Genomic DNA, 27884 nt, shown 5'->3' with positions numbered 1-27884 from the left:
AAGTAGATCCAAATCCTCTTTACAAGAGGATTTAAGTCCTAAGGATTCTTATATATTAACCTAAACCAAATATGTGGCCACAATAAATACAAAAAAAAAAGCTAACATTTAAGTATGTTAAACACCATGAGTGAGAATTAATATAAAAAGTATACTTAATGCATAAATACTTAAGATTTGCTAATTATCAGATTCAGAAGATAAAATAAATATGCATAAGTAAAATGCAAAATTTTAAAAATCAGGAAGGACAAAAAATTGCCAAAATCTTGTTGGCAAAGAACAAAGTATAATGCTTAGAAATAAAATTAGAACAAAGTATAACTTTTAGAAATCAAATTACGACTTTTAAAAATTAAAAACATAGGCTAGACAAATTCAAGATATAAGTTATATATATATATATATATATATATATGGCAGTTTAGACACAGATGAAAAGAGAATTCATGAAAGTGAAAATAGAGCTGGAAAAATGACTCATGATTTGCTTCTTAAGAAAAAGGAGATGGAAATTATGAAAGAGTTTAATAGACATGGAACAGAGTGACAAGTTTCATCAGTAGAAAAAGTATGAGAGAGATAATACTTGAAAGACAATGTTAGAATTTATTTTTAAGTAAACCAAACCTATGAGTTCACCAGCACAAAGTTTACAAGTTATATAAAGTAGAACAAACAAAAATAAATTGGCACCTACAATATTGTAGAGAAACTGCAAAACAAAAAGAAAAAAGAGGAAGAAAGGAGAGAGAGAGAGAGCTCATGAAAGGACGGAAGAGGAAGAGGAAATGGGAGGAAGGAAGGGAAAAAGAATGGAGGGAGGGAGGGAAGGAATGAAGGGAGGGAGGGAGGAAGGGAAAGAAAGGGAGAGAAGAAGGAAGGAAGGAAAGAGGAAGAAAAATGAATGATTGAATTTAATGAGAGAAAGATAAAATGAAAATATCCTTATAATAGGCAAACAGGGACAAGGTTCAGCAAACTTTCTGAAAAGGGCCAGAGAGTAAATGTTTTAGGCGTTGTGTGCCATGTAGGATTACTGTCTCATATTATTCTTTTTTCATCCTTTAACAATATAAGAACCATTCTTAGCTTGAGAGCCATATAAGAACAGGAGACAGGCCATTAGGTGTAGTTTCCCAATCTCTGTTAAAAGGACCTAGAAACAAAAGAAAGTTCACCTAAATGACAACAAATTTCTCAATAGCTATAATGGAGTCAGAAAACATTGGACAAATATCTTTAAATTGCTAAGAAAAGTTTACAGTCCACTTAGAAGTATGTCCTCAGCAATATTGTCTTTTTGGAATAAGAACAAACTTTTAAAAATAGGTAAGCAAGGGCTTCCCTGGTGGCGCAGTGGTTGCGAGTCCGCCTGCCGATGCAGGGGACATGGGTTTGTGTCCCGGTCGGGGAGGATCCCGCATGCCGCGGAGCGGCTGGGCCCGTGAGCCATGGCTGCTGAGCCTGTGCTCCGCAGTGGGAGAGACCACAGCAGTGAGAGGCCCGCATACCACAAAAAAATAAAAAAATAGATAAGCAAAAGCAGAAAATTCACCATCAACAGATCCTCAGAAACATTCTATAAAATAAATATTCAAATGACAGTCAGTCTAGCAGAAAAACTCAAAAACAGAAATTAATATACCTACACAAAAAATGATATATTTTCCAAATATAATAATAATGATAGTGTCTAAATTATGCAACTACAAAAAATTTAAAATAAAACAGAAGTCAATACTGGCCAACAAATAGCATATAACTAAAGAGGGTGGTGGTCAGAGTTCAAGTACCTAGTTTCTTGTATTTTTTTTTCAAGAGGATGGCCAAAATATTGATTAACCTTTTGATTAACCTAGGCTTGAGGTCTAAAAATATTAAATTCCATAGTAAGTTTTCATACCTACTAAAAGAATAAAAACAAAGTTTATAGATCTCAAATTAGTTGTGGAAAAATATGAAACAGAATAAAAGTATAAATTAAAATTTTCAGTCAATAAAAAAAAGAAAAAAGAAATATAGATGAAAAGGAAAAATGAGAACAAAATAAAAATTAAGAAGTAAGATGTTAGTAATCCAAAAAAAATTACAATGAGCCTAATATTATTTTCCTTATTATAATGGTATTTTAAAGATATGTTAAGGATAAATCTAGTGAAAGGAGAGATCTCCTGGTCAAATATAATATTATTGTTTACAAACATTAGGCAAAATCATAATAAATGCATTTCTGCCGCTAGATGACTGGTGAGCTGTGTCTCTGCTACAGTCCCAACTTGCCGCTTGCCTAGTCCTGCTGTTAGTTCCATTGATGGTGACACTGACTCTCTACCCACCTCCAGAGAGCAAGCTTCCCTACTTTTCTCCTTTAACTGGAAATGGAAACTCTCCTAGAAACTGAACTGCTTAATGCCCAGCTGCAGATCCCAGCCTCCAGGCACATCTTAAAAGAGGAAAAGTTTTCCCCCTCCTTCCTGTCTTCCTATCAGAGATGGGTTGAGCCCCATCTCTATATTCCTATAACAAATTTATTTTATCCCCTAATTGAATGTATGCCCTCCTTCCAGCATTTGTTTATCAGATTTAATTGAAACCCAATGGCTTTTAGGAAAAATTTTTTCCTATGTGATTACCAAAACAAACAGTGGATAGATGCTCTTTGAGGCAGATAATAATAATGAAATAACAGTAATAAAAGAAGCACTTGGTTTTTTTTTTACATCTTTATTGGAGTATAATTGCTTTACAATGGTGTGTTAGTTTCTGCTTTATAACAAAGTGAATCAGTTATACATATACATATGTTCCCATATCTCTTCCCTCTTGCATCTCCCTCCCTCCCACCCCACCATCCCACCCTTCTAGGTGGTCACAAACACCGAGCTGATCTCCCTGTGCTATGCGGCTGCTTCCCACTAGCTATCTATTTTACGTTTGGTAGTGTATATATGTCCATGCGACTCTCTCGCTTTGTCACAGCTTACCCTTCCCCCTCCCCATATCCTCAAGTCCATTCTCTAGTAGGTCTGTGTCTTTATTCCTGTCTTACCCCTAGGTTCTTCATGACATTTTTTTTTTCTTAAATTCCACATATATGTGTTAGCACATGGTATTTGTCTTTCTCTTTCTGACTTACTTCACTCTGTATGACAGACTCTAGGTCCATCCACCTCATTACAAATAGCTCAATTTCATTTCTTTTTATGGCTGAGTAATATTCCATTGTATATATGTGCCACATCTTCTTTATCCATTCATCTGATGATAGACACTTAGGTTGTTTCCATCTCCAGGCTATTGTATATAGAGCTGCAATGAACATTTTGGTACATGACTCTTTTTGAATTATGGTTTTCTCAGGGTATATGCCCAGTAGTGGGATTGCTGGGTCATATGGTAGTTCTACTTGTAGTTTTTTAAGGAACCTCCATACTGTTCTCCGTAGTGGCTGAACCAATTCACATTCCCACCAGCAGAGAAGCACTTGTTTTTATAGCGAACTGCTTTAAAATTTCCTAATCACTTACATATATGTCCTCATTTGATGAGACTTTCTTCTTGATTATTTTATAAAAACATTTTCCATATCATCTTCTTGTTTTCAAAACAAAATTACTTGCCTCCCTGGAGAAAAGACAGCCTCTTCAATAAGTGGTGCTGGGAAAACTGGACAGCTACATGTAAAAGAATGAAATTAGAACACTACATAACACCATATGCAAAAATAAATCCCAGATGGATTAAAGACTTAAACATAAGACCAGACACTATACAACTCTTAGAGGAAAACATAGGAAAAACACTCTTTGACCTTAAACCACAGCAGGATCTTTTTTGACCCACCTCCTAGAGTAACGGAAATAAAAACAAAAATAAACAAATGGGAGTTAATTAAACTTAAAAGCTTTTGCACAGCAAAGGAAACCATAAATAATACAAAAATACAACCCTCAGAATGGGAGAAAATATTTGGAAATGAAACAACAAACAAAGGTTTAATCTCCAAAATACACAAACAGCTCATAGAGCTCAATATCAAAAAAAACAAACAATCCAGTTATGGCCGGAAAGCCTAAATAGTCATTTCACCAAGGAAGACATACAGATGGCCAAGAGGCACATGAAAAGTTGCTCAACATCACTAATTATTAGAGACATGCAAATCAAAACTACAATGAGGTATCACCTCACACCCGTCAGAATGGCCATCATCAAAAAATCTAGAAACAATAAATGCTGGAAAGGGTGTGGTGAAAGGGGAACCTTCCTGCACTGTTGGTGGGAATGTAAATTGATACAACCACTATGGAAAACAGCTATGGAAGTTCCTTAAAAAACTAAAAATAGAACTTTCATATGACCCAGCAATCCCACTACTGGGCATATACCCTGAGAAAACCATAATTCAAAAAGAGTCATGTACCAAAATGTTCATTTCAACACTATTTACAATAGCCAGGACATGGAAGCTACTAAATGTCCATCAACAGATGAATGGATAAAGAAGTTGTGGCAATATATACAATGGAATATTACTCAGCCATAAGAAAAAGTGAAATTGAGTTATTTGTAATGAGGTGGATGGACCTAGAGTCTGTCATACAGAGCGAAGTAAGTCAGAAAGAGAAAAACAAATACCATATGCTAACGCATATGTATGGAATCTAAAAAAAAATGGTACTGATGAACCTAGTTGCAGGGCAGGAGTAAAGAGGTAGACTTAGAGAATGGCCTTGAGGACGTGGGGTGGGAGGGAGAAGCTGGGGCAAAGTGAGAGTAGCATTGACATATATACACTACCAAATGTAAAATAGATAGCTAGTGGGAAGCAGCCACATAGCACAGGGAGATCAGCTCGGTGCTTTGTGATGACTTAGAGGGGTGGGATAAGGAGGATGGGAGGGAGGCTCAAGAGAGAGGGGATATGGGGACATGTGTATGCATATGGCTGATTCTCTTTGTTGTGCAACAGAAACTAACACAGTGTTGTGAAGCAATTAGACTCCAATAAAGATTTATTAAAAAAATTACTATGACTAATAGGGGATAAATATATAAGATAAAGAAAAATGCTCCAGCAGTTTTTTTCATTGCCACAAGTACACCCAGAGAATTAGAGAATTGGGAAGGCTCATTACGGTGGTCATCTGACTTCCTAAAACTTCTTTTTTTCTTTTCCATTATGGTTTATCACAGGATATTCAATATAATTCCCTGTACTATACAATAGGACCTTGTCATTCATCCATCCTATATATAATCATTGGCATCTGCTAATCCCAAGCTCCCATCCCTCCTCCTCCTCCCCCTCCCCCTACCTTGGCAACCACAGGTCTGTTCTCTATGTCTGATAGTCTGTTTCTGTTTTGTAGATAAGTTCATTTGTGTCATATTTTAGATTTCATATATGAGTGATATCATATGGTATTTTTCTTTCTTTTTCTGACTTACTTTGCTTAATATGATAATCTCTAGGTCCATCCATGTAGCTGCAAATGGCATTATTTCATTCTTTTTTTATGGCTGACTAATATTCCATTGTATATATGTACCACATCTTCTTTATCCATTCATCTATCAATGGACATTTAGGTTGTGTCCATGCCTTGGCTATTGTGAATAGTGCTACTATGGACATTGGGGTGCATGTATCTTTTCTAATTAGAATTTTGTCTGGATATATGTCCAGGAGTGGGATTGCTGGATCATATGGTAGTTCTATTTTTCATTTTTTAAGGAACCTCCATACTGCTCTCCATAGTGGCTGTGCCAATTTACATTCCTACCAACAGTGTAGGAGGGCCTATAACCCCTCTTTTTTTTTTTTTTGCGGTACGCAGACCTCTCACTGTTGTGGCCTCTCCCATTGCGGAGCACAGGCTCTGGACGCGCAGGCTCAGCGGCCATGGCTCATGGGCCCAGCCGCTCCGCGGCATGTGGGATCTTCCCGGACCGGGGCATGATCCCGTGTCCCCTGCATCAGCAGGTGGACTCTCAACCACTGCACCACCAGGGAAGCCCTAAAACCCCTCTTTTAAAAAAAGAAGATGAAAAATCCTAGAAATAGGGAATGTAAATCACAGAAGGGCAAAAGGAATTCCCAGGACCAGAGCAGAGGGAGGTCCCAGGATAACACAGCCACAGGCCTGGGAGCCAAAATAAAAATTAAAAAAATTGTTGTATGAACAGACAACATGAGATCCAACCTCTTACAAATGTTTAAGTGTACAGTATAGATGGTTCACTATAATCATTGTGTGTACGGCAGACCTCCAGAACTTAGTCATCTTATGTAACTAAACTTTATACCCATTGAACAGCAACTCCCCATTCTCAAAACTCTTAAAGGATTTAGATTCACTGAGGATGCTTTAACGTTTTATAGAGGGAGGAAAGCAGTCTCAAGGAAAGAATTGTGAAGAAAAGATAAGCGATAACAGCTATCTGATTGTTGCGGTATTGATACAATTCTGAGAAAAAAAATATATGTTGGGCATTCCAATAGGTCTCAGACTGAGCTTAGAGAGGTCAATTTGCCTTCTGGTCTTTCTGTTTTCACTGGGGTTTTTTGTACAATTCCTTCACTCTAGAACTCACTGCTGCTTTCAACTCTTGGAGTTATTTATTTAGCTAGAATTGCATAATCTCCTTGGTTTCTGTAGTGTAAGTTTTCGATCACCATTCAACTTGATATTTTTACTGCCCAGTCTGTCCAGGCTCTTTAATGTGCCTCTGCTCATACATTTATTTTTTGCTTTTCATACTTAATCGTATGTTTTTATTTTACATAGGTGAAAGGAGGAAGGACAATGCTTTACTAAAGTCTGTTAAATAAAATGTTTACTAGCTTAAAGAGTGAACTCAAAAAGATGAAAATCATATTTGAACCTATATTCCCTAGTTGGTATCTTGCCTTTGAACAGGAATTCTGAATCTCATATTCTTTTATTAAGTTCTCTGGCCCATCACGCCTCTTTTCTCTGTTTCTCATTGCAATAGAAGCAAGCCATTTTAAAAACAAACCCTGCTGTGTATGCATAATCAAAACCCTTTAGAAAAATCCCTTTTTAACAGATCATTAAATATTATTGTTTGTGAGGGAGTAAAAATCCAAGATTCCAGAACAAACACATTTTTAATTCTTTTGTTTTAATTTTTCTATTAGGATACTTAAACAGAAAGTGCATGCTATTTCTAAAATAACCACCCCCCCCAAATAAAATCCACATGCAAGGAAACTGAATACCTCTTAATAAACAGACAAATAAACAAACAAACAAATGAATAAAATCCTTCCCATATGGCCTAGAGATTTAGCTTGTGGATTAGAGGTGGACCTTCACCTAATTTGAAATTTTATATCTTTACATAAGTTATCAAGTCAGAGCTGGCAAGCGCAGTAAAAATAAACATATCCTCCCTAGTTTTATTTCTAATTTCTAGTATGATGATGTAGACTTTGCTTTCTTCAGTAGTTGCAGTATCTATAAGTGGGGGAGACTCCAGTTGAATTTTATGAGGATAAAATATGAGTGAAAGGGCAGGACAATATATCAGTTAGAGTTGAGAGACACAAGGCTACAATAACTGCAGCCCAATTATTCCAATCCTAGACGAGATTTTTGTCTTTTCGGATGAAAAATTTGCATACATTTATTTTTGGAGCATACCAAACTTCTTATTTAGGGTTACTTTAAAGTTTTCAATATACTTTGTAGTTCTATCTTGAGACCTGATATGATGATCCTACTTAAGGAATGCATCATTTTATGGAAGTAGGAATAAGAGGTGGAAGTACAGATTCAAAGGCTACTCATTAAGATGTATTCTGGTGGTGGTGCAGTTCTCTGAAGATCCCTGTGGCTCTGCTCCCAGGTAATTACTTCCCCTGCTAGCAGCTGGCAGGAAACACAGGGCAAATACGAGAGATGACACTGATCAGTATTGACTCAGTAAAACTGTTGTAAAAATAATTAGCAACAGTGCCTTTGGTTAAACACTGAATGCAATTACTGTATTACAATTATGGCAATGATTAGGAACTGTTTTCACAGAGAATATAAGTGAATAGTACAGGGATAATTGCTGGGGTAATTGAGAAATTTTCTTTCTAAGAAAGCTGAGTGGAACCTCTTCTTAAAGGCTGTGTTCACCTTTTATACTCAAAGAGTAAAACTCTGTAATGGACACAGGATTTCTTAGCCTATCACCATTTCCTGGGGCTTCTTTCAATACTGGTTTCTTGAATTCTACCTGAACTTCTTATGTCACCAAATAGGTCAAGTGTGATCATCTCAGCCTGGTCTATGTACCATTTATTGATCTTTGCTATCGTTTCCTTCATTTCTTTTTCATTTATTTCTGTTCTGATCTTTACGATTTCTTTCCTTCTGCTAAATTTGGGGCTTTTTGTTCTTCTTTCTCTAATTGATTTAGGTTTAAAGTTAGGTTGTTTATTTGAGATTTCCATTATAAAGTTTTTTGTCTAATTATATGCATGTTTTTGCTATTGTAAACAAAAATGATAGAAGTTGATAGAATTAAACCAATAAAGACAAACATTAACCATTCTCATTTGCTCTTTGATCTACAAAATCAGAATCTTCTGTGTTCTATGTGACCTTTAGCCTTTGCAGTGTTGCTTGCAAAGTATTTCACTGTTTATTAAAGGCACATGGAGCACCCAGTCATTCAAGCAAAGGAGCTGTGAGTCTTTAATCATTGATTTCACTTTTTTTTTTGTACTTCTCTAATGCTGACATACAGTCATAGTTGTACTAAAATCAATTATAATGTAAATCATAATTTCTAACTAAGTAGTGATCTTTATATATAGTTCTTATTATTGAGTAATTGTAGCTCTAGTTTAGCTCCTTGTTATGGAAATTTTTACCCTAAAAGGAATGCCTATATTTGAATTTTTCATTCAAATTGTACATAGTTTGTTTAAGTAAGTTTTATAAAGTGAACAAAGAGTGACCACCCCAGATCACTTTCACTGAACTACATAAAGTCAAAGCAGACTACTCGTTTCTGTGAATCCTGTGTTCTCAGGACTTCATGAAGAGTTATTCAATATGCATCACACTGGGGGCACACTCTTTTAGTTATGCTGCCTATATTTAAAAAGTGCTATCTTCAAGCTTTTAATGAATAATCATTAATATATCTTGTAATTAAACATGGTTTTCCTAATGTATTCCCAGTGCAAATTCTCCCTTTACATAACCATATTGATTGATCTACATAGAAGGCGCTACCAGTACATCTTTTTATCTTGTAATAGTTTCACAAGTACCACCTCACAATCTTTTCATCTGTAAGGCTTTAATGTCAGAAAGGAAGATTGATGTTACTGCTGTTATTGAAATATTAGGTTTAGACTAAAGTGCACTATGAAGTGACATGAAAAGTTCAAGGCATCTCAACCCTGACAGAATCTACTCATTATTTAATTAGGCTCCAAAAGCTCTTAGCAAACACATCTGGCCTTTGTCAGAACCTTTCCTGATCAAGAGACACACATCATTGAAAGGTTCAGTCTTAAAGATGCCATATTATACAAATCTAATTCTGATATTTTGGAATATATTATAGAATTTGGCAAGTCATGAGTCCTGAGATAATTCCCTCATCCTCTCTGTTTCTTTTCTGCTATAATTCTACATCTTCTTATCTCTTTCTTAATTATTTTCACTCTGTAAAGTTTAAAGTGGAATTCACATTTAAATATATAATTTTCATTTAAACCATACTTGTTTCTTGATCCATGCCTATCCAGTTAATGTAAAAGAGCCTTTTTTATAGGTCTAAATTTACAAAAATATGTGTTTCAGAAGATATAACAACATAAGCATTTGTTTCAAAATGGGAAAATCTTACATTTGTTACAGATTTCCTGGTTAAAGTGTTTTGGTCCCAGTAATAATCTCAAGGAACTGAGTTAGAAAGCACAATCTGTATTTTTACACATTTAGACTTTTTAATTTGTTTTTTTTTAAATAGACATGTTATAACATAATTGAGTATTACAAATGATCTACAGAAATTATCATAGCCAAGTAGAGTTAGACACTTTTATCCCAAAATTTTCACAGATGTGCATCTGAGTTTAATCTTTTCAGGGCTTGAAATTCATGACTAGTTGTAGATCTAGTTTAGGATTTCATGGCTTTAACAATGTTTTCAGGGTTTTTGAGGCAATGCATCTCAGAGCCTAACTCAGCATAAGCTCTGAAGTCAGACATCTGCCTCTGACTCCTGTTTCTGCCACTTCCAAATGTGACCCATCAGGTAATATAACCTCTCTATGCCTCGCTTTCCTCATGTGTAAAATAGTCATAATAGGTGCTTCCTTTATAAAGTTATTGTGAGTTGTAGGTACAATGCTAGCATATTGCACTTAGCATGGTGCCTGGTCCATAGTAAGCATTCAATATATGTTCGGTATCAGTACAACCTTTGACTCACTTGGTAAAATATGAACTAAGTATAAAACTGCCCTGCTTGTATTATTATGTTTGCTTCAGCTCATCTCCTTTACTAGTGACACACAGAAAAACATGACACACGGTGATGTGTTGCTATGGGATGGTGCGATACAGTTACTTTACTCCAAAACGTCATGATTTTTTAATTTAAGCACATTTACATAATAAAGCAATATCAACTTTGTGTGTGTGTATATCTTTGTGTTTACTTTGCACCCCAGTCTCCTTCTTGAAACAGACCTTTTCCCCCAGGACTAAGGAATGGATGAGGATAGGTCTGGAACAATAGCAGTGCCTTCCCCACCCTGGTCACAGGTTTTAACACAGGGATGGGGGGCCCATGGTCCCGTTAATAGAATAAAAGTAAGTCCTTGACAGGCAATCATTTCAGTTGAAATGATTTGTTCATAAATACATACTGATTATATATTTATTTCTGCCTAACTCATTCTAAATTTCCCCAACTTTTCTGATCAGTAACATAAAATACTTGTTTATGCATTAAGCATTAAGCATCAGAGTTTTCCAATGACAAATACAACCATGTCACTCAACTTGCTTCAAGAAGAGAGATTTCAGTTATATTTCAAGGCTGTTTGCATCTAATAAAATATCTAAACAGGTTTATAAAAAGGATTTTTCTGGTGAGATTAATATTTTATTCTGTCTAAAATACTTGTCCAACAGGTGGAACTGGCTAGAGGGATCACTGAGTCAGACACCCCCAACACTGTTAAGGCTTCCTTTCCTCTCTCATTCTCTTCTACTCTAGTTGGGGGCTGGGCACTTAGTCATCTGAAGTCACATCCAAGAGCGTTTCACCATACATGTAAAGGTCTTCTCCTTCTTTCCCCCCATCAACAGTTTAAAATATCCCAGGGATTTCCTGCTGTTGGACTACCCAGGTTGCTTGCCTCCTACCTGTCATCTTCGCCTTAGAATATGGGGCTGGGCGGGTAAGGTATTATGGTTGTCCCAGTCTAGGTTATAAATATACTCCTTGGGCTCGGAGTCTATTACATAAGATGGTTAGGGGCGCCACATATATTTTCAGACACACATACACACACAGGCAATAAAGAATTTACTCCATATGTATAAGTATGATACAAAACAGAGATCAACCTATCATTTGCATAGGTGAAGAATTAAAGACAAAAATACACATGGTGTTTAGGATAATACTAATTATCTCTAATTTGGCTTGAATAGGTTGGTAATAGAAAATGAGTTTTGGAGTTTAAACTGGGACCATATCATGGGAAGTCTTGTTTATGTGGTAAGAAATTTGGATTTGTTTTGAAAGCCATTGTCATTTTCAGAGAACAGATACTATAAGAAGAGCTATGTTTCAGTGATATGTATCTAGGTTCTCAGCGTGGATAACAGGAGGTAGATATTAGAGATGAAAAAATCTCTAGAATGTCATTTCAGTAGATTCAGTAAGAGGTTAAAAGGTCATTACAAAAGATTAATGAGGATCATAATTGTGAGGGTGACAACTGAAATGAGGGAAATGATTGAGATGCTATCAAAGTGCACTCAGTAGGGTTAGGTAACTGTTCATATGAGGAAGGGATCAATAGAGGGGTAGGAACAGGAATAATGAAGATGACTAAGATTTCAAACCTATGAGATTCAGAAGATTGTGGTGCTTTTATAAAAAAGAAAAATAGAAAACGTTAGAGGAGGAACTGGTTTATAGGGGAAAGAATAGTGAGGTCATTCGTCATTTTTTGGCATATGGTGTTTGAAGTTTAGATGTCCAGAAAGCGGTAAAATCTGATGCTAATATGTCAAAGAATGGTCAGGTGCTAGAGATGTGTATGGAATCAGTTATAGATGAGAGACAGTTTGTGATATATGTATATATATAATGTGTGTATGTAGAGTGGGGAAGGTGAGTGTGAGTGTGTGTTTGTGTGTGTGTGTGTGTGTGTGTGTGTGTAGAAAGAGAAGAGTGTATTGTGGGAACAGATGTGACATCATTAGGGAACTATAAAATTCATTATGCAAATAATAGTTGATTTACATAATTGGGGAAAACTTAGAGTAGACATGATAACTGTTTTCCAAAATCTTAAGGGCTATTATTTGGAAAAGATACAGGATGACATTTTGGCAGAGATTGCAAGAGATTGTGTTTTAGTCGAGAAACTAAGATCCTATAATTCAGATCCAATATCATCCATTATTAAGGATAATACCATGTTCACTTATATAAATGCCATAACTCAGCATTGACCAAGGACCAGACATTAGACTAAATAGACTTGTGTTAGTTTCCAATGGCTGTTGTAACAAATTACCATAAATTTGGTGGCTTAAAACAACAGAAATTTATTGTCTCATAGTTCCAGGAGGGTGAAGGGCAAAATCATTTTCACCAGGCTGAAATCAAGGTGACAGCAGTGCCACACTGCCTCCAGAGGTTCCAGGGGAAAATTGCCCCTTCCAGCTTCTGGTGGTTGCCAGCATTCCTTGATTTGCAGCCAAATCACTCCAATCTCTGACTCTGTGACCACATTGCATCCTCCTCCTGTATGTGTATAAAATCTCCCTCTAACTCCTTCTTGCAAGGATACCTGTAATTAATTTAGAGTCCAACCGGAAAATCCAGAATAATTTCACCAACCCCAAATCCTTCATCACAACTGCTAAGACTTTGTCATATGAGGTGACATTTACAGGTTCCAAGGATTAGGACGGGATGTCTTTTCTGGGGCCACTTTTCAGCCTACTGTTAGGCTCTTCCTCATACATAGCCTTCCTTAAAGCAGTTCTAGGAGGGAGGTACCATAGTTTTAATCCTTCTTAAGCAAAATTGGAAAATGAATCTCAAAGAAACATTTCGGCACATAGCTAGTAGGTGTCAGAACTTTACTTCAAACACTGTCTTGCTGTTTTCAAAGGCTGAGCAGTTTTTCGTTGTCACACAACATGAAATTAAACCCTGCTGTAAACATTTATGTTTCCTTTTTCCATTCACTGTATAGCTGCTTCTATAACAGGTACACTTTTATACATCTCAAAGGGAAAAGAGGTGGCACTCACATTAAACAGTATGGCAGCTGTAAGAAGTGTCATCTCGCTGGCCATTGTTGGAAGTACTTGAAAATGTTTATTGGTAGGAAGGCACTCAGATTCTGAAGAGATCTGACAAGCAAATCCCCTTAGCTATGACTTTCTGCCGGCAATCACTGCTGCTCCTGGGACCCAAGAGTATTAGCCTGGTTTTGTTTGTTTGTTTGTTTGCTTCCTTTTGTTTTGTTTTGTTTTTGCCTCCTCACAAACTCTGCTTCCTCTGTTGTCATCAGGTTTTTTCTTTTAGTAGTTTGTAACAGGCAAGGATAATTTACAACCAGCATGGTTTTTTGTTCATTTCAATTTGTTATACACAGCACACCCTAGGTGCACCCCAACCTATAGTTACAGGGCTCCTTTTTATCCTCCCACAGCCATCAGATGTGCTGTGGATACAACCTCTCAATCCTTGCCAAGCACCATGTAGGTATTAAGATCCACAAGTTACAGATATGGAACAAGCATGAGTGGGCTTGTGTTCACAAATTTGAAAGCCAGGTAAATTATCCCTCTTATACAGTATGTGCCTGTGATAAAGGAGGTCATTAGAAGATGGCTACTTCAGCACATGGGGAAAATGTCAGACATCCATCAATAATAAGGTGTGGTGAATTCAAATGTGGGAACCTGGGAATGAGCAGATCTTAATTTCAAGATTCAAAAGAAGCCAGGGCATCTTTCTGGAGTTCTTGTTTATTATTTTTATTTTTTAATACAAAATGGGTACATGTGCCACAGAATCTTAGCTCCCGTGAGTGAATATGAAGACCAGTTTTAAATGTAGACTTCTTGCAAGGTGTTGGTAAACATTTTGCATGTGACAGGGATTCTGAATGGACAAGTGAACACTTAATACCTTTTCTCCTAGGCATATTTATGTGCAAGCATCAGGTACAATCACATAAGTGATGTAGAATTCTCTGCACAACAAAGAAAAATGTCTTTCATTATTATATGTGGTTCCCCAAAACTTTTCACTTCTCTTTTGTAACCTGAAGGAGATAACATAGGGACTTTCTCGAAAGAATATTTTCACTTACTAGAGAGACTGTGAGGTCCTTCTTATAGATCACTGCTGAGGGTTCATATCTTCACCCTTATTTTTTGTTTGTTTTTGTTATATCCTGTGAGCTTAGTTATACTTGGGTTTATCTCTTTTAGTTAAAACAAAACAAAACAAAACTTCTTTGGGGATAAAAAATTCCCTATGTGCTTAGACATTCTTTTGTAGATTATACTAATTTCACTTTATTGAGTTCAATAGTTACTGAATAATTATGAGCCTTGTCATGAGGGTGGAGCTCCAGGAAATACAAAGATAAAATAAAATCTCTGTTCCATAATGACTAACAGATTGTATGAGTGTTTGTGTGTTTGTCTTGTGGGGCAGAACTCAGGGATGCAAGTTAAAATTAGTATAAAAATAACTATTATTTGAGACAAGATAAGCTCAATACATGGTAGACTCAAACAAAGTGCAGTGGGTCATTAGAGAGCAAAAAATAACAAGAACTCACATCCAAATGTGAGAATGGAAGGTTTGATGCTGAAAGCACCATTTGGAGCAGGCTTTGAAAGTGTTACTTTCCTTTGGAGCAAGGAAGGTATACAATCCAGAAGGAGGGAAATAAGCATGGATAAAGCAAGGCATTTACCAGGAACAATAAATGTATTTTGGCTGATATATTGGGAACATTACAAGATAGGCTGCAATAATCATTTGGGTCACACTGAGGACAGTTTTCAGTGCCAAAATGTGGCACAGAGTTTTCATTCTATGTGCAAAGGAACTATTTAGAAGGTTTCTGTACATGGAATTAGACTTTAGGAATATTTATTTAGCAATGATGTAGGGAATAGTTTGAAATCGAACTAAAATGGAGTCAGAGAACTGGTTAAGAGACAGTAGGAAATAATGAGAAACCAGTTATAAGTGGTGAAAATGGGAATAGAAATGAAGGGGTAGATTCAAGTGCCAGTGTAAGAGTAGAATTAAAAACACTTGGAAAATAATTGGAAATAAAAGATGAATCCATTGGGTAGTCAAAGGTGACTTGGGTATAATCTATAGAAATAACTAACAGGAAGATACAGATTTATAGAATGGGAGGAAGGCGATAAGATTACTTTTAAAACTTCCTCCAAAATACGTTCCATTAAATGTATATTTTCTCGTATATTTTTTCCTAGTGCTACATTACTTTTTCTTATTCACTTATTAGTATCTTTGATTCAATGATAAAACAAATCAGCCTCTTGAACTGAGTGATACAAGGAAACTTAAGACACAGTCTCTGACCTCATGGAAATTACAGTTGACCCTTGAACAACATGGGTTCCAACTGTGTGGGTCCACTTATATGCAAATTTTTTCAATAGTAAATACTACAGTACTACACGATCCACAGTTGGTTGAATCTGAGGATACAGAACCATAAATACGGAGGAGCCACAGGTATGGAGGGCTGACTGTAACTTATACTCAGATTGTTCACTGCACAGAGGGTGTCCCTAACCTCCATGTTGTTCAAGGGTCAACTGTATAACCCTTTTGAGGAAGATAGGACACTGGATATGTGACTTTGGAACGGACATTTGTGTGTGGATTATGGGAGCATCATTACTACTCAGTGGTCATTTAGGTGAATATTTAGTAACATAAAAGGTACTGAATGCTAAGTACCAAACAAATGATATAGTCAGTAGTAGATACTATAGAAATTCAGTCAGTAGTAGATACTACAGAAATTCAGAGGAGTGAAGATCATTTTCATTTTATTAATTTGGTTAAGCAGTTACTCTGATGAAGGCTTCATGATAGGCTACAAAGGCACAGCTTCTGTCTTCAAGGCCTTTACAATTTAAGGACAGGGAGATACACTGTAAATAAAAAGATAGAGTAAAAAGTTAACAGGTACAAGAAGAATCAGAAGAGTGGGTTAGTGGCCAATCATGTCAGTGTGGAAGAAAGAATACCACAAAATGTTTCTCTTTTCAAATTACCCTTCTTTACTTTTCTTTCCTATTCACTTTCATTCATAGAAGTGGTCAAGTAATGATAGTAGAGATTATAAAAAACATAAAGAAATGAGTTTAATTTTTCTCATATAAAAATTAGTTTTTAAGTGGTGGGGTGGTGGTGGTGGTGGGATGAACTGGGAGATTGGGATTGACATATATACACTAATATGTATAAAATAGATAACTAACAAAAAAACTTTAAAAAAATAAAAATAAAAAAATTTTAAAAATAAATAAATAAAAATTAGTTTTTATTCATTCAAATAGCCTTTTTACTCTAAGATGAATGCATCTCCCATATGATCTTTAAGTTTCAATTTAGTTTTCAATACTTCAGCTAAGGGGGGAATCACAGATACAGAGGAGGGCTGACTATAGTTTATATGCAAATTTTAACTGATGAATTAAAAATGATCCCCTTTCCTTAGCTCATTCCAATCACCATTTACTCCTGCTCTCTCCTTCCTGTCCCATTCACACTTTAGATATACCTGCATTACTGTGCTTGTCACACTAAGCCTGGACTACTTGATTCCAGGGACTCTGTGTGTGTGTGTGTGGGTGGGTGTGGTGGTGTGTGTGTGTGTGTGTGTGTCCTTCCTCTTTAAACTAACACTGTGAGGCCTGGTACATAGTAGCTGCTCAACAAATGTTTATCAAATTGAAATGGACTTTTTCCCTTTTTGACTAAACTGCTTAATACTTAGAGGCATGTGGTGCTAATATTTAAGACAGATTGGTTCATTCTGTTCAAGTACCACATAACCATTCACACACCATTGAGTTTAGTACTATTAAAGGGTAATTTCCCTTCTGGGAATTGTGCCTGTGGAAAACACATTTTACATATTCAGTCTTTTTTATCATCACTAGGCAGGTAAAGAGATTAAAATAAAAGGTTTTTTCAAGTGTGCAGTTATCCACATAGACCTTACTTGGAAATCCCTGTGTATTCTGAGAAAAAAATAAGGAAGTACTAGTACTGAATGTGTCTACACCCAGCACTGCCCAGTAGTCACGTGCCTTTTTTAAAGATAAAAGTATTAATGATTAATTTCTGTACGACACTATTCACCCAAATGACTTAGAAAAGCTATCATTTCCTCCTTTCTCTATCAGTGTAATAAAACCCAATGTAATTAATTGAAAACCCCATTTTGCCCAGTTTTACAAGTTTTGGCCCATTGTGATGCCTTCAATGTAGCATATTTTGTTTAATGTAATGTTTTTACTACTACTTTTAATTCACACATTTTAATAACTCAAAAGAGAGCGTTTGTGTTTTATTTTCTCAAATAAGTTCCTTTTTGGACATGAGAATTCAATACTTAATAGCCTCTCAAATCACTTATAGAGAACTTTACAGCAAAATTGCTTTGACATCTATTATCTCCTTTCTTATTATGGCTATATGACTAGGAATTACTATGCTTGTTTTTGTTTTTGTTTTTGCGGTATGCGGGCCTCTCACTGTTGTGGCCTCTCCCGTTGCGGAGCACAGGCCCCGGACGCGCAGGCCCAGCGGCCATGGCCCACGGGCCCAGCCGCTCCACGGCACGTGGGATCCTCCCGGACTGGGGCACGAACCCGTGTCCCCTGCATCGGCAGGTGGACTATCAACCACTGTGCCACCAGGGAAGCCCCGGAATTACTATTCTTATTTCATTTTTAATAGACTAAAAAAAAACTCAGGCTTAGAGAAGTAAGTGACTTGCCTGAAATTCATATGTTCATGGGTTCTATGTGTGGACCAAAATTAGAATGGAAATATTTGGATTCCTCATTCAGTACTGTCAATATTCAGATAAACGGCTATGCCATACTATAGTCAAATAGCACTGGATGTTTATTCTGTACAATAATAATAATAATGAACACTGTGAGCATTTACACTTGCCGGGCACATCCTGAGTACTTCACATGTGCTAGCTCACTGAATCCTTGCTGCAACTCAGTGAAGTTTAAACATGAGAAAACAGAGGCCCAAAGAAAGTAAGTAACCTGGCCAAAAAAGCACACCTAGTAAGTCCTTGAACTAGGATGTGAGCTCAGCCAATCTGCACTGTGTTGCCTTAAGCATCATTCTCATTGCTGGTGTTTCAGTAACAAGGGTAGATTTAATGAAACAAATGTAAGTTGGTAATGTCTTATAGAACTACCCTTCCTATCAATGAACGTGGAAGAAAGTTATCCTTGAACCCTGTAATTCTGTGAAGTACTTAAGTTGAAATTGAATTTGTTTCTCCATTCTAAGAGGTAATTTCTATTAATGGGGACTCTTTCATGTTTTATATTTAATATTTGATTAGAAGTTTACTACATGGAAAAGTCTTTCCTATTCATTATATAATTTAGAATTATAGAACTTTATAACATAAATGAATCTAGGGGCCAAGCCAAAAATTTTAACCAGCAAGATCAAATATTAGAGAGGTGATATGACCAGCACAAAGTACTTGCCTAGAGAGGCTGAGACAAGCTCAGACTCAGATCTTCCAAGGCTTTTCCCACAGTGAAGAAAGATGTGAGCATAATAAAGGAACAGAATGTATGTTACATGTGTGTGCATGTGTGTACTGAGTGTTCTTTTAAAAATTAGTTGTGGAGCAGCATGACCTAGGTAGCTGGCTTGCAGGTCTCCAAGGTAAGGCTATAAATCCCCCTGAAAGACAATCAACTCCTGGATGAAAATCCTAGTCTATTTAATGGCACATAGCCAAATGAAAAGTGGAAGATTTAATTTTCCAAATACTTTTTGGAAAGTTTCTAGCTGCACATATATATTGGACTTTTAAATAACTAATTCCTTTTTAAAATTAAATCTTAAATAGGTGTGAGATTTGCTTGTTCACTGGTTTGTTGCCTATTCTAATAATTATTCATTAGTCTCTTTATGTGATGGAAGAAAGCCCAGCTGATTAAGCCGCCAAATCATACTTCATTTTCTTTTCTTATGCTGTCTGATTGGTGCTGCAACTCAGAGGGCAAAATGCTTTTAGGAAGATCACTTAGATATATATTTGATTATATTATTATCGGAAGAAACACAGAGAAGTTTCTGACAATCATGCTGTTCCCATATATACAGGACTTAGTGCTATTTAAGTTATTATTCATGTTGTGCTAAGGCATTTCAAGCGGCTTTGGATCATTGAATGGAATGACGTAAAGTTTTAAACTATCCCTGGAAGCCTACAATTAGCAGGCATCCACAGAAAACTAAGCAACCAGAGTAAATGATTATTTCCTCTTAATTCATTTATTTTTCTTACATTTCATGTCATAAAAAACACATAAATCATTTTATTGTTATATCTTTGTCCCAATTTCAATCCACTGTTATCAGTAATGATTTAAAGTATGCTTAATCAAATAGCATTTATAATATATAATATATTATGCCTCATCAAAAATTCTGACATAAATCAAAAGGAGACTATTACCCTTAATGATTTATACAAAGAACTATCATAGTATTCCATACATTCAAAAGTGGGTTCTTGGGCTTCCCTGGTGGCGCAGTGGTTGAGAGTCCGCCTGCCAATGCGGGGGACACGGGTTTGTGCCCCGGTCCGGGAAGATCCCACATGCCGCGGAGCGGCTGGGCCCGTGAGCCATGGCCGCTGAGCCTGCGTGTCTGGAGCCTGTGCTCCGCAATGGGAGAGGCCACAACAGTGAGAGGCCTGCGTACCGAAAAAAAAAAAAAAAAAAGTGGGTTCTTCAAAAACTTAAAAATAGAACTAACATATGGTCCAGCAATTCCACTCCTACATATTTACCCAAAGAAAATGAAAATACTAACTAGAAAAGATGCATGCACCTCTATATTCATTGCAGCATTATTTGCAATAGCCAAGATGGGGAAGGAATCTAAGTGCCAATCAATACATGAATGGCTGAAGAAGATGTGGTATATATAAGGGAAATAGGTAAGGGAGATTAAGAGGTACAAACTTCCAGTTGCAAAATAAATGACTCACAGGTATGAAATGTACAATGTGGGGAATATAGTCAATAACTATGTAATATCTTTGTATGGTGACATAAATAGACTTATTGTGGTGACTACTTTGGAATGTATAGAAATATTAAATCACTATGTTGTGTAACAGGAACTAACATAGCTCTGTAGACCAATTACACTTCAAAAACAAACCAAAAATTGTGGACAAAATTAAGTTATGCATTTTCTCTTAAGTAAACATCTGAACCTATTTGGTCTCTTGATTGGGAGTCCATCTTGCCAAAGATAACTTAAGAAGTAGGAGGGATGAGAAATAAAAGTGTAAATTTATTAATTCTTGTTAATATCTGTACCTATTCCAAGTTCTTTTTTGGAAAAAAATAAAAAGGTGCTTTTAAGACCATAGAAAATTCGGGTTCCCACATCCATTTTTTTTCATAGAGTTTAAAGTCTATAGTGGAAGATATTCTACAGTGCAGCATGCATTTTAAACACTTTATGTTATAAAATACCATAAAATAGTCTGTGAACTTCACTGGAGCACCCATTATGTGCTTCCTTTAGATCCCAGCACAGTGCCTGGAATGTAGTGGTGCTCAATAAAATTCTGTTGGCTAAACTGATCAATGCCTTCTTCAAAGAAATCTTCCTTGAGATTCCATCTTATACTACCAACAAGAGCAATCCATTTCCATCATACATATGTTGCATCCTACTGTATTGTGGAGTCTGCATTTGCTTGTGTGTATTTCGGGGAGGGGATGGGGAAGAGTCTTATTTCCATGAATAAATTATAATGCCATTAGGCATAATAACTGTATATATGTAATTTATTTAGTTAACACATGGACTTTATATAGCTCTGTATATAAACAGCTAGCCTAGCTCATTAAACAGTTTTTCCCCAGTGAATAAAAACAGAATGAACCATTTGCTTTGGAGGTACCTAGTATCCTCTTTCTGTACTGTCTTCCTCTCTGATGTTATTACTTTTCTGCCTGGGTATCTTTATCTAATGCTCTATTCCCCTGCCTATTAACAGGAAAAAAATTCTCATCAATCATTTATCCTTAAACATAAATTGGTTTTCCCAGGTATTTGCAATTTAATCCTTTAGTCATTATTGGGAATGAAAATCTTAGATTCCTCTATGGAGATTTCTGGTTAAAGAAATGCAGAAGATTGACAGAAAGGGTAAAAACCATTTATTTATATCCTACATTTTACTAGGCTGGTGGGCATCATGCCAGCTTGGGATCACATTCTGCCATTAAGATAATTAGATAAGCAGATGCTATACCTCCTTCACCACTCTGACCTCCATATAAATACATACACACAAACCCTTCAGCAAACTTTAAATCTCCAGAGATGGGACTGAACATATGTACATTTTTTTTAATTACAATGATATACTCTCAATGTTGAGAATTACTGTACTAGGCCCTTTTGTATGGTATTTTATTTAATCTCAAAATAACCCTATGAGGGAAGTACTACTACTACCATTTTATAGATAAGGAAATTGAGACTTGGGGAAGCTAAGTATCTTGCTCAAGGCCACAAGACTATTTGCCAGAGAGCTGGAATTTGATTCCAGTTCAGTAGGACTTCAAACTCACTCCCTTTTCAATATTATTGCCACTAAAACCTGATGCCACTAAAAAAAACTGATCCTACAAATAACACCCTTCTAGTCAATGGATGGTTAATGACCGGTATGGGTCTATCAGTCAAGGTCCCAGAAGAAAGAGAAAGCATATCCAGTTGAGTAATTTGAGCACAGTTGAATATTGTCAGTTTGTAACAGTGTAGGCAATACCTTCATGCCAGTTACAGTGGAAATGGTTGATACCTGTAGGCCTGAAGTTGTGAGCCTAGTTTAATGGAATCCAGAAGGAGGGGTGGCAGAGGGAGGGGGGGAAGGTGAGAGAAGTGGAGAGAGCTGCCAGACAGGGCTGTGCCTTTTGGTCCAAAGATGAAACCAGATCACAGAAATCCTGGGGGTGAGGTCAGGTAGTGCATGATCTTGCCAGTCTTTATCACTGGCTGAATCCAACTGAAAACCACAAGGCAGGGGAGCCTAAGGACATGGTTTGTGCCCATATCAGCCACTAAAGACAGTGGAGGGTACAGAATGGATGTGGGTAAGTCAGCAAGGAGTATTAGGAAGTGTATCTTCTCCACCCCCATACCTCAGATTCACCCCCTTTCTCTCTTACCATAAACGAAAATGGCAGAGACTTAAAGGAAACAACTGTTTGTGTTTGTTTTCTTTAATCCATGGTTGCAAATGCTTCTGAAATGTATTAGTGCACTTTCTTACTAAGCTTTCATAAGCGTCTGCATTTGTTCTGCTTTTACTGTATTGTGGACAAAGGAAGTATGAAATATTGGTTAACACCGTCTCTCAAATAAGTACACATTCTTTAAAGCTTTTTGGATTTTTTGTATGTTTTTGGTTAGGTTAATTCAGATATAGTTTACATACAGAAAAACCCATCCATTTTAGCTCTGCAATTCTGTGTTTTCACAAATGTATACAGTCCTGTATTTAACTCTACAGTCAAGATATAGAATATTTTCATCACTCCAAAAGGTTCTAAAGCTTTTAAAAATCTTTAATCCCACTCAACTAAATGCCTGGTATCAATGTTTTTTTCTTCTGATTTTAAATAGGAAAATTGGTGATAACATCCAACAGTGGGTAGTACTTAGTAAGTGCTATTATGAAAAGTATTCTTGTTGGTTTGTTTCCCCACCTTCTGACTTATATAAACTATTCATATTGGTTATTAACTCAATTCATGTATGTTAGACTGAGGAAAGGCTCATAATCTTGACTGCATGTTGAAATCACCTGAATTTATTAAATGACCTGATGGTCAGGTAGCATTTCATTAAAGCAGGATGTCTGGGGTTAAGACCAAGGCATCAATAATCTAAGCTTTCCAAGTAATTCCATATGTGGCTAAAGTTGAAACCTCTGAATTAGATCAGTTGTTCTCAATTCTGGCTGCACAGCAGAATCCCCTAGGCAATTGCTTAAAATATTGATGCTTTTCCCTTCAATTCTGATTTATATAACTTGTTCATAAAAGTTGACTACAAGAAAAAAATAAGATTTGGGTAACTTATATTTCTGAATGGTTGGGCTCCAGTTAAATCAAGGTTTTATTATAGTTCTGGGTATGTGGTGGTATTCAATAAATGTTAGATGGAGGTCCTAATCCCACAGCAGAGTCAAAGAGTATAATATATGCTCCCTCTTGGAAATAAACTGTGTATTTGAAATAATTGTCTTGGCAAACTATCACTTTCTGAAAATTGTCCTCCTAGGTAATTTACCTCAAATGGTAAGCCTTTTAATTTAAGAGAATACTATATTTCAACCCTATTTTTCAGCATAATATTAGGCACATATGTATTTTACATCATTTTCATAATTCTCTCCAAGGAAATAGACAGGAAGCAAGATTAAGAGATGGAGGATGAGATTTAAACCAGCCTCTCTCTTAGAAGCACAAATGATGCTATTGCACTTCTGGGCCTGGAGAATGCTGCTACTTTGTAAAATAGAGCAATGGTACTTTCTGCTTTTTTTTTTTTTTTAGCGGTACGTGGGCCTCTCACTGTTGTGGCCTCTCCCGTTGCGGAGCACAGGCTCCGGACGCGCAGTCTCAGCGGCCATGGCTCACGGGCCCAGCCGCTCCGCGGCATGTGCGATCTTCCCGGACCGGGGAACAAACCCGTGTTCCCTGAATCGGCAGGCGGACTCTAAACCACTGCGCCACCAGGGAAGCCCACTTTCTGCTTTTATAATGGTGAAATATATATGCAAAGGACAACTAATGCCATTCGCTAAAACAGAACTGAACTGTCTAGTGAAATAGTTATGGGACTAGCAAAATATTTATATATGATATCTTTTTCAGATTTCAGGAACTAGTAACTGAAATAACAAAAATCTCTTTTGGCATAAAGTTACTGAAAATCTTTTATGGCATAAATGCTCATCAAGCAAACCTCCCGAATTTTATTGTTATAAATAATTAATCACCATGTTGCATGTTTCAATATACATTAACAACACCAGGTGTTGTATTTAATCCTTCAAATATAAACTAGTGCAACAAACGGCATTTTTCTTAAATGTTCTTGGTTTAATATAAAAAATATAAAGCTTGCTTAATTTGACCTTCCCACTTCTTACTCAGTTTTCCTACTCCTTTTTTCCTTTTTAGGACCATCTCAGAAAATAGTGTCACCTAAACAAGAGCATGAAGATAGGAAACATGACAAAGTCACAGATAAAGGAAGTGAGAGTGGGACTTCCTGTAATGAGCTCTCCACTTCCAGTTGTGACAGCCACTCAGAGGCAAGCACTCCCCAGGACAACCCACCCAGTGCCCAGCAGGCGACAGCTCACCAACCTAACACCTTAACATTGGATCGTCCTTCCAAAAAAGCACCTGTGCAATGGATGCCCCCACCAGACAAACGCAGAAACAGTGAACTCTTTCAGACGCTCATCAGCAAATCCCGGGAAACCAATCTTTCCAAAAAGAAAGTCTGTGAGAAGCTAAGTGTGGAAGAAGAAATGAAAAAGTGTATTCAGGATTTTAAAAAAATCCACATTCCAGATTATTTTCCAGAGCGCAAACGCCAGTGGCAGTCTGAACTGTTACAGAAGTATGGGTTATAGTAATTATCACATTCCTGCAGTATTTCAATGACGTTCAGTGTTTACTACGGTGTCACCACCTGACTGTGTACTAACAATGGTCAGTGTGATTTTTGCTGCTCTTCCTTTTTGTGAACAGTGGATGTGGGACAGTATTTTCTTTCATTCTTTTTGTTGTTGTTGTTGTTTTTAGAAATATGATTTTTAAAAAAGAAAACTCATAAATGTTGAATCAAATGATGTTCCTGATTCAAACCGTTTTGCAAGAATGAAAGCAAAATGTGCATGACCAAGAAGCTTAGAATCTTGATTTTTGAACTGTGGTCATGTTTGTCATTTTGTAACTCACCAAAAACAAAATCATCATATCACTCCAAGTAAAGTGACAATATGGATGAAGCCACATCAAGTAAAATGTTAGATCATGGTTTGGGGACCCAAATCCAAAACTGTTTAAATGTTAATGCAATAAAACAAGTATTATGTTTGCATGAGCACAATGTTACAAATAATTCACAAGACGTAGGGAAGATTTGTTTGCTGCTTGGAAAGAAAAAAATTATGAAAAAATAGCAAAAAAAAAAAAAAAAAGAAAGGTTCAGGCAAAGCCTATAAATGTAAGCTGTCTAGGAGACTGAATCTTATTTGTTCTGGATCTGTGATTTTTTTGTGTATGTGTATGGTGTTCTGTATGTATGTTAAGATGATGTAAATATGCCTTATAATCTTGTGTTATGACACTGACATTCATCTATTAATGCTAGTCATGGTTATTTCTGTGAAATGAGTCCTTACATCAGGCTGTGAAAATTGGTATAATGATGCTCTGAAAGATCTGACTATAACGTTAATCAAAATAATTGAGGGAAATGGTAAAGAGCTTTATGTATTTGTTTAAAAAAAGGAAAATATATTAGAATTCCTTGATCTCTATTGACTCTTCTTTTAAAATATTCAGTTGTTGCATTGTCTTCAATTTTCCTTTAAAATCCCCAACTGGAGAATGATATGTTCAACCTTAATGTTGACAAGCTAGAGACTTGCTTCCAGGACATGGAAGCAAACTAAATGTCCATCGACAGATGAATGGATAAAGAAGATGTGATACATATATACAATGGACTATTAGCCATCCAAAGGAATGAAATTGGGTCATTTGTAGAAATGTGGATGGACCTAGAGTCTGTCATACAGAGTGAAGTGAGTCAGAAAGAGAAAAACAAATATCATATATTAATGCATACATGTGGAATCTAAAATAATGGTACAGATGAACCTATTTGCAGGGCAGGAATAAAGACGCAGACATAGAGAATGGACATGCGGACATGGTGGGAAGGGAAGGGTGGGATGAACTGGGAGATTAGGATTGACATATATACACTACCATGTGTAAAATAGGTAGCTAGTGAGAACCTGCTGTATAGCACAGGGAGCTCAGCTCCGTGCTCTGAGATGAACTAGATGGGCGGGATTGCGGGGGCGGTTTAGGAGGGAGATCCAAGAGGGAGGGGATATATGTAAAATATAGCTGATTCACTTCATTGTACAGCAGAAACTAAACATTGTGAAGCAATTATACTCCAATTAAAAAAAAAAGATTGGGAATAAAAAGAGCTCTGTCTACTAAGGAGTCAGAATCACTTCCAAAGATACCTCCCAAAACAAAGAGAGAGGGGAGAAATTGTCCTAGCTTCCCACATTCCAATTCCCCACGAACACTTTCCATTGTCCCAATATAAGTAGAAGCAGTTCGCAAAGGAGCCTAGGAAAATTAATTTAATAGAGGTGATCCCCCTGTGATACAAAGCCTAGCAGTGCAAGGCAGGGAATAGATCTGAAGAACACTTCACATCTACTCTATTTTTTCCCAACACAAAACTTCAAATAGAATTGCAATGGTAAGAATTTGTCTGTTAGTCTGTTGAGCACTTACCATACACCAAACATTTGGCTCAAAGGTTAACAACATATTCAAGAAATACAAATTACTAGCTATTGCCCTTGGGAAGAAGCTTATGGTCTGATTCTCCCAAATCATTACACATTCACCAGAGGCTAGATCCTGGCTGGTCCCAATTGGGTTTACCATAGAATCAAGGGAGGAAGCTAGAATGAGGACTCTTCCCTGAAGAAAAGGAGACTCCGAAATTTAAAGATGAGTTAGACTAAAACTGCTGTATAAAACTTCTTTTCCAAAGAATCAGGAGATAAAATCTGGTGGATCACCATAAGTCAAAAGAGCTGGAAAGTCATTGAAGTTGAGTATTTTTGGAGAATACCTTTTGTTTGATATACAGTATTTACTTAACTTGTGACCTGATGTTTTATTATTAGTTCAAGTGGAAACATAAATTGAGTACTAACTAAGATGAGAAAAGGAAACAAAAGTGAAATTGTGAGATTTTCAGTTTTGGGAAAATGGAGTAGATATACTTTTCCTTATTTCTCCCACTAAGTATAACTGAAAACCCTGGACATTATATACAAACACACTTAAGAGGCTCTGAAAGGCTCATAAAAGAAGGAAAGCTGGCTAGAAGCATTGGGATCAAAAAACAGCATAGTGACAGAATTTCTTGGGTTTTCTTTTTGTCTATATATCGCTGAAGCTGGTAACCCAGCAATATTAACAGGT

The 27884-nt window shown here is 36.5% G+C and overlaps 1 protein-coding gene across 3 annotated transcripts in view; it reads left to right on the top strand.

The window, feature by feature from the left end:
• Positions 1 to 25715, top strand: part of KCTD8 (potassium channel tetramerization domain containing 8) — a 256027-nt gene extending 230312 nt beyond the window's left edge. The window contains exons 5-7 of one of the 3 annotated variants that reach the window (XM_089911865.1): positions 958 to 977; positions 22459 to 22466; positions 24883 to 25715. In XM_089911865.1, coding sequence (XP_089767991.1) covers positions 958 to 977; positions 22459 to 22466; positions 24883 to 25267 — 413 coding nt within the window. In that variant the 3' untranslated portion in view covers positions 25268 to 25715. Of the gene's footprint in view, positions 1 to 957; positions 978 to 22458; positions 22467 to 24806 lie in introns of all 3 variants that reach the window. The other 2 variants (XM_022565077.3, XM_089911866.1) reach the window with 2 other exon arrangements.
• The last annotated feature ends 2169 nt before the right edge of the window (positions 25716 to 27884 follow it).

The sequence above is a fragment of the Delphinapterus leucas genome, chromosome 5, assembly GCF_059928025.1.
Source record: "Delphinapterus leucas isolate spDelLeu-1000000601 "Yukka" chromosome 5, BTC_Dleu_Yukka2, whole genome shotgun sequence".
In the NCBI taxonomy this organism is placed as follows: Eukaryota; Metazoa; Chordata; class Mammalia; order Artiodactyla; family Monodontidae; genus Delphinapterus; species Delphinapterus leucas.
Note: the sequence above shows the minus strand (reverse complement) of the source record. Positions and strands in the feature narration are given on the sequence as shown.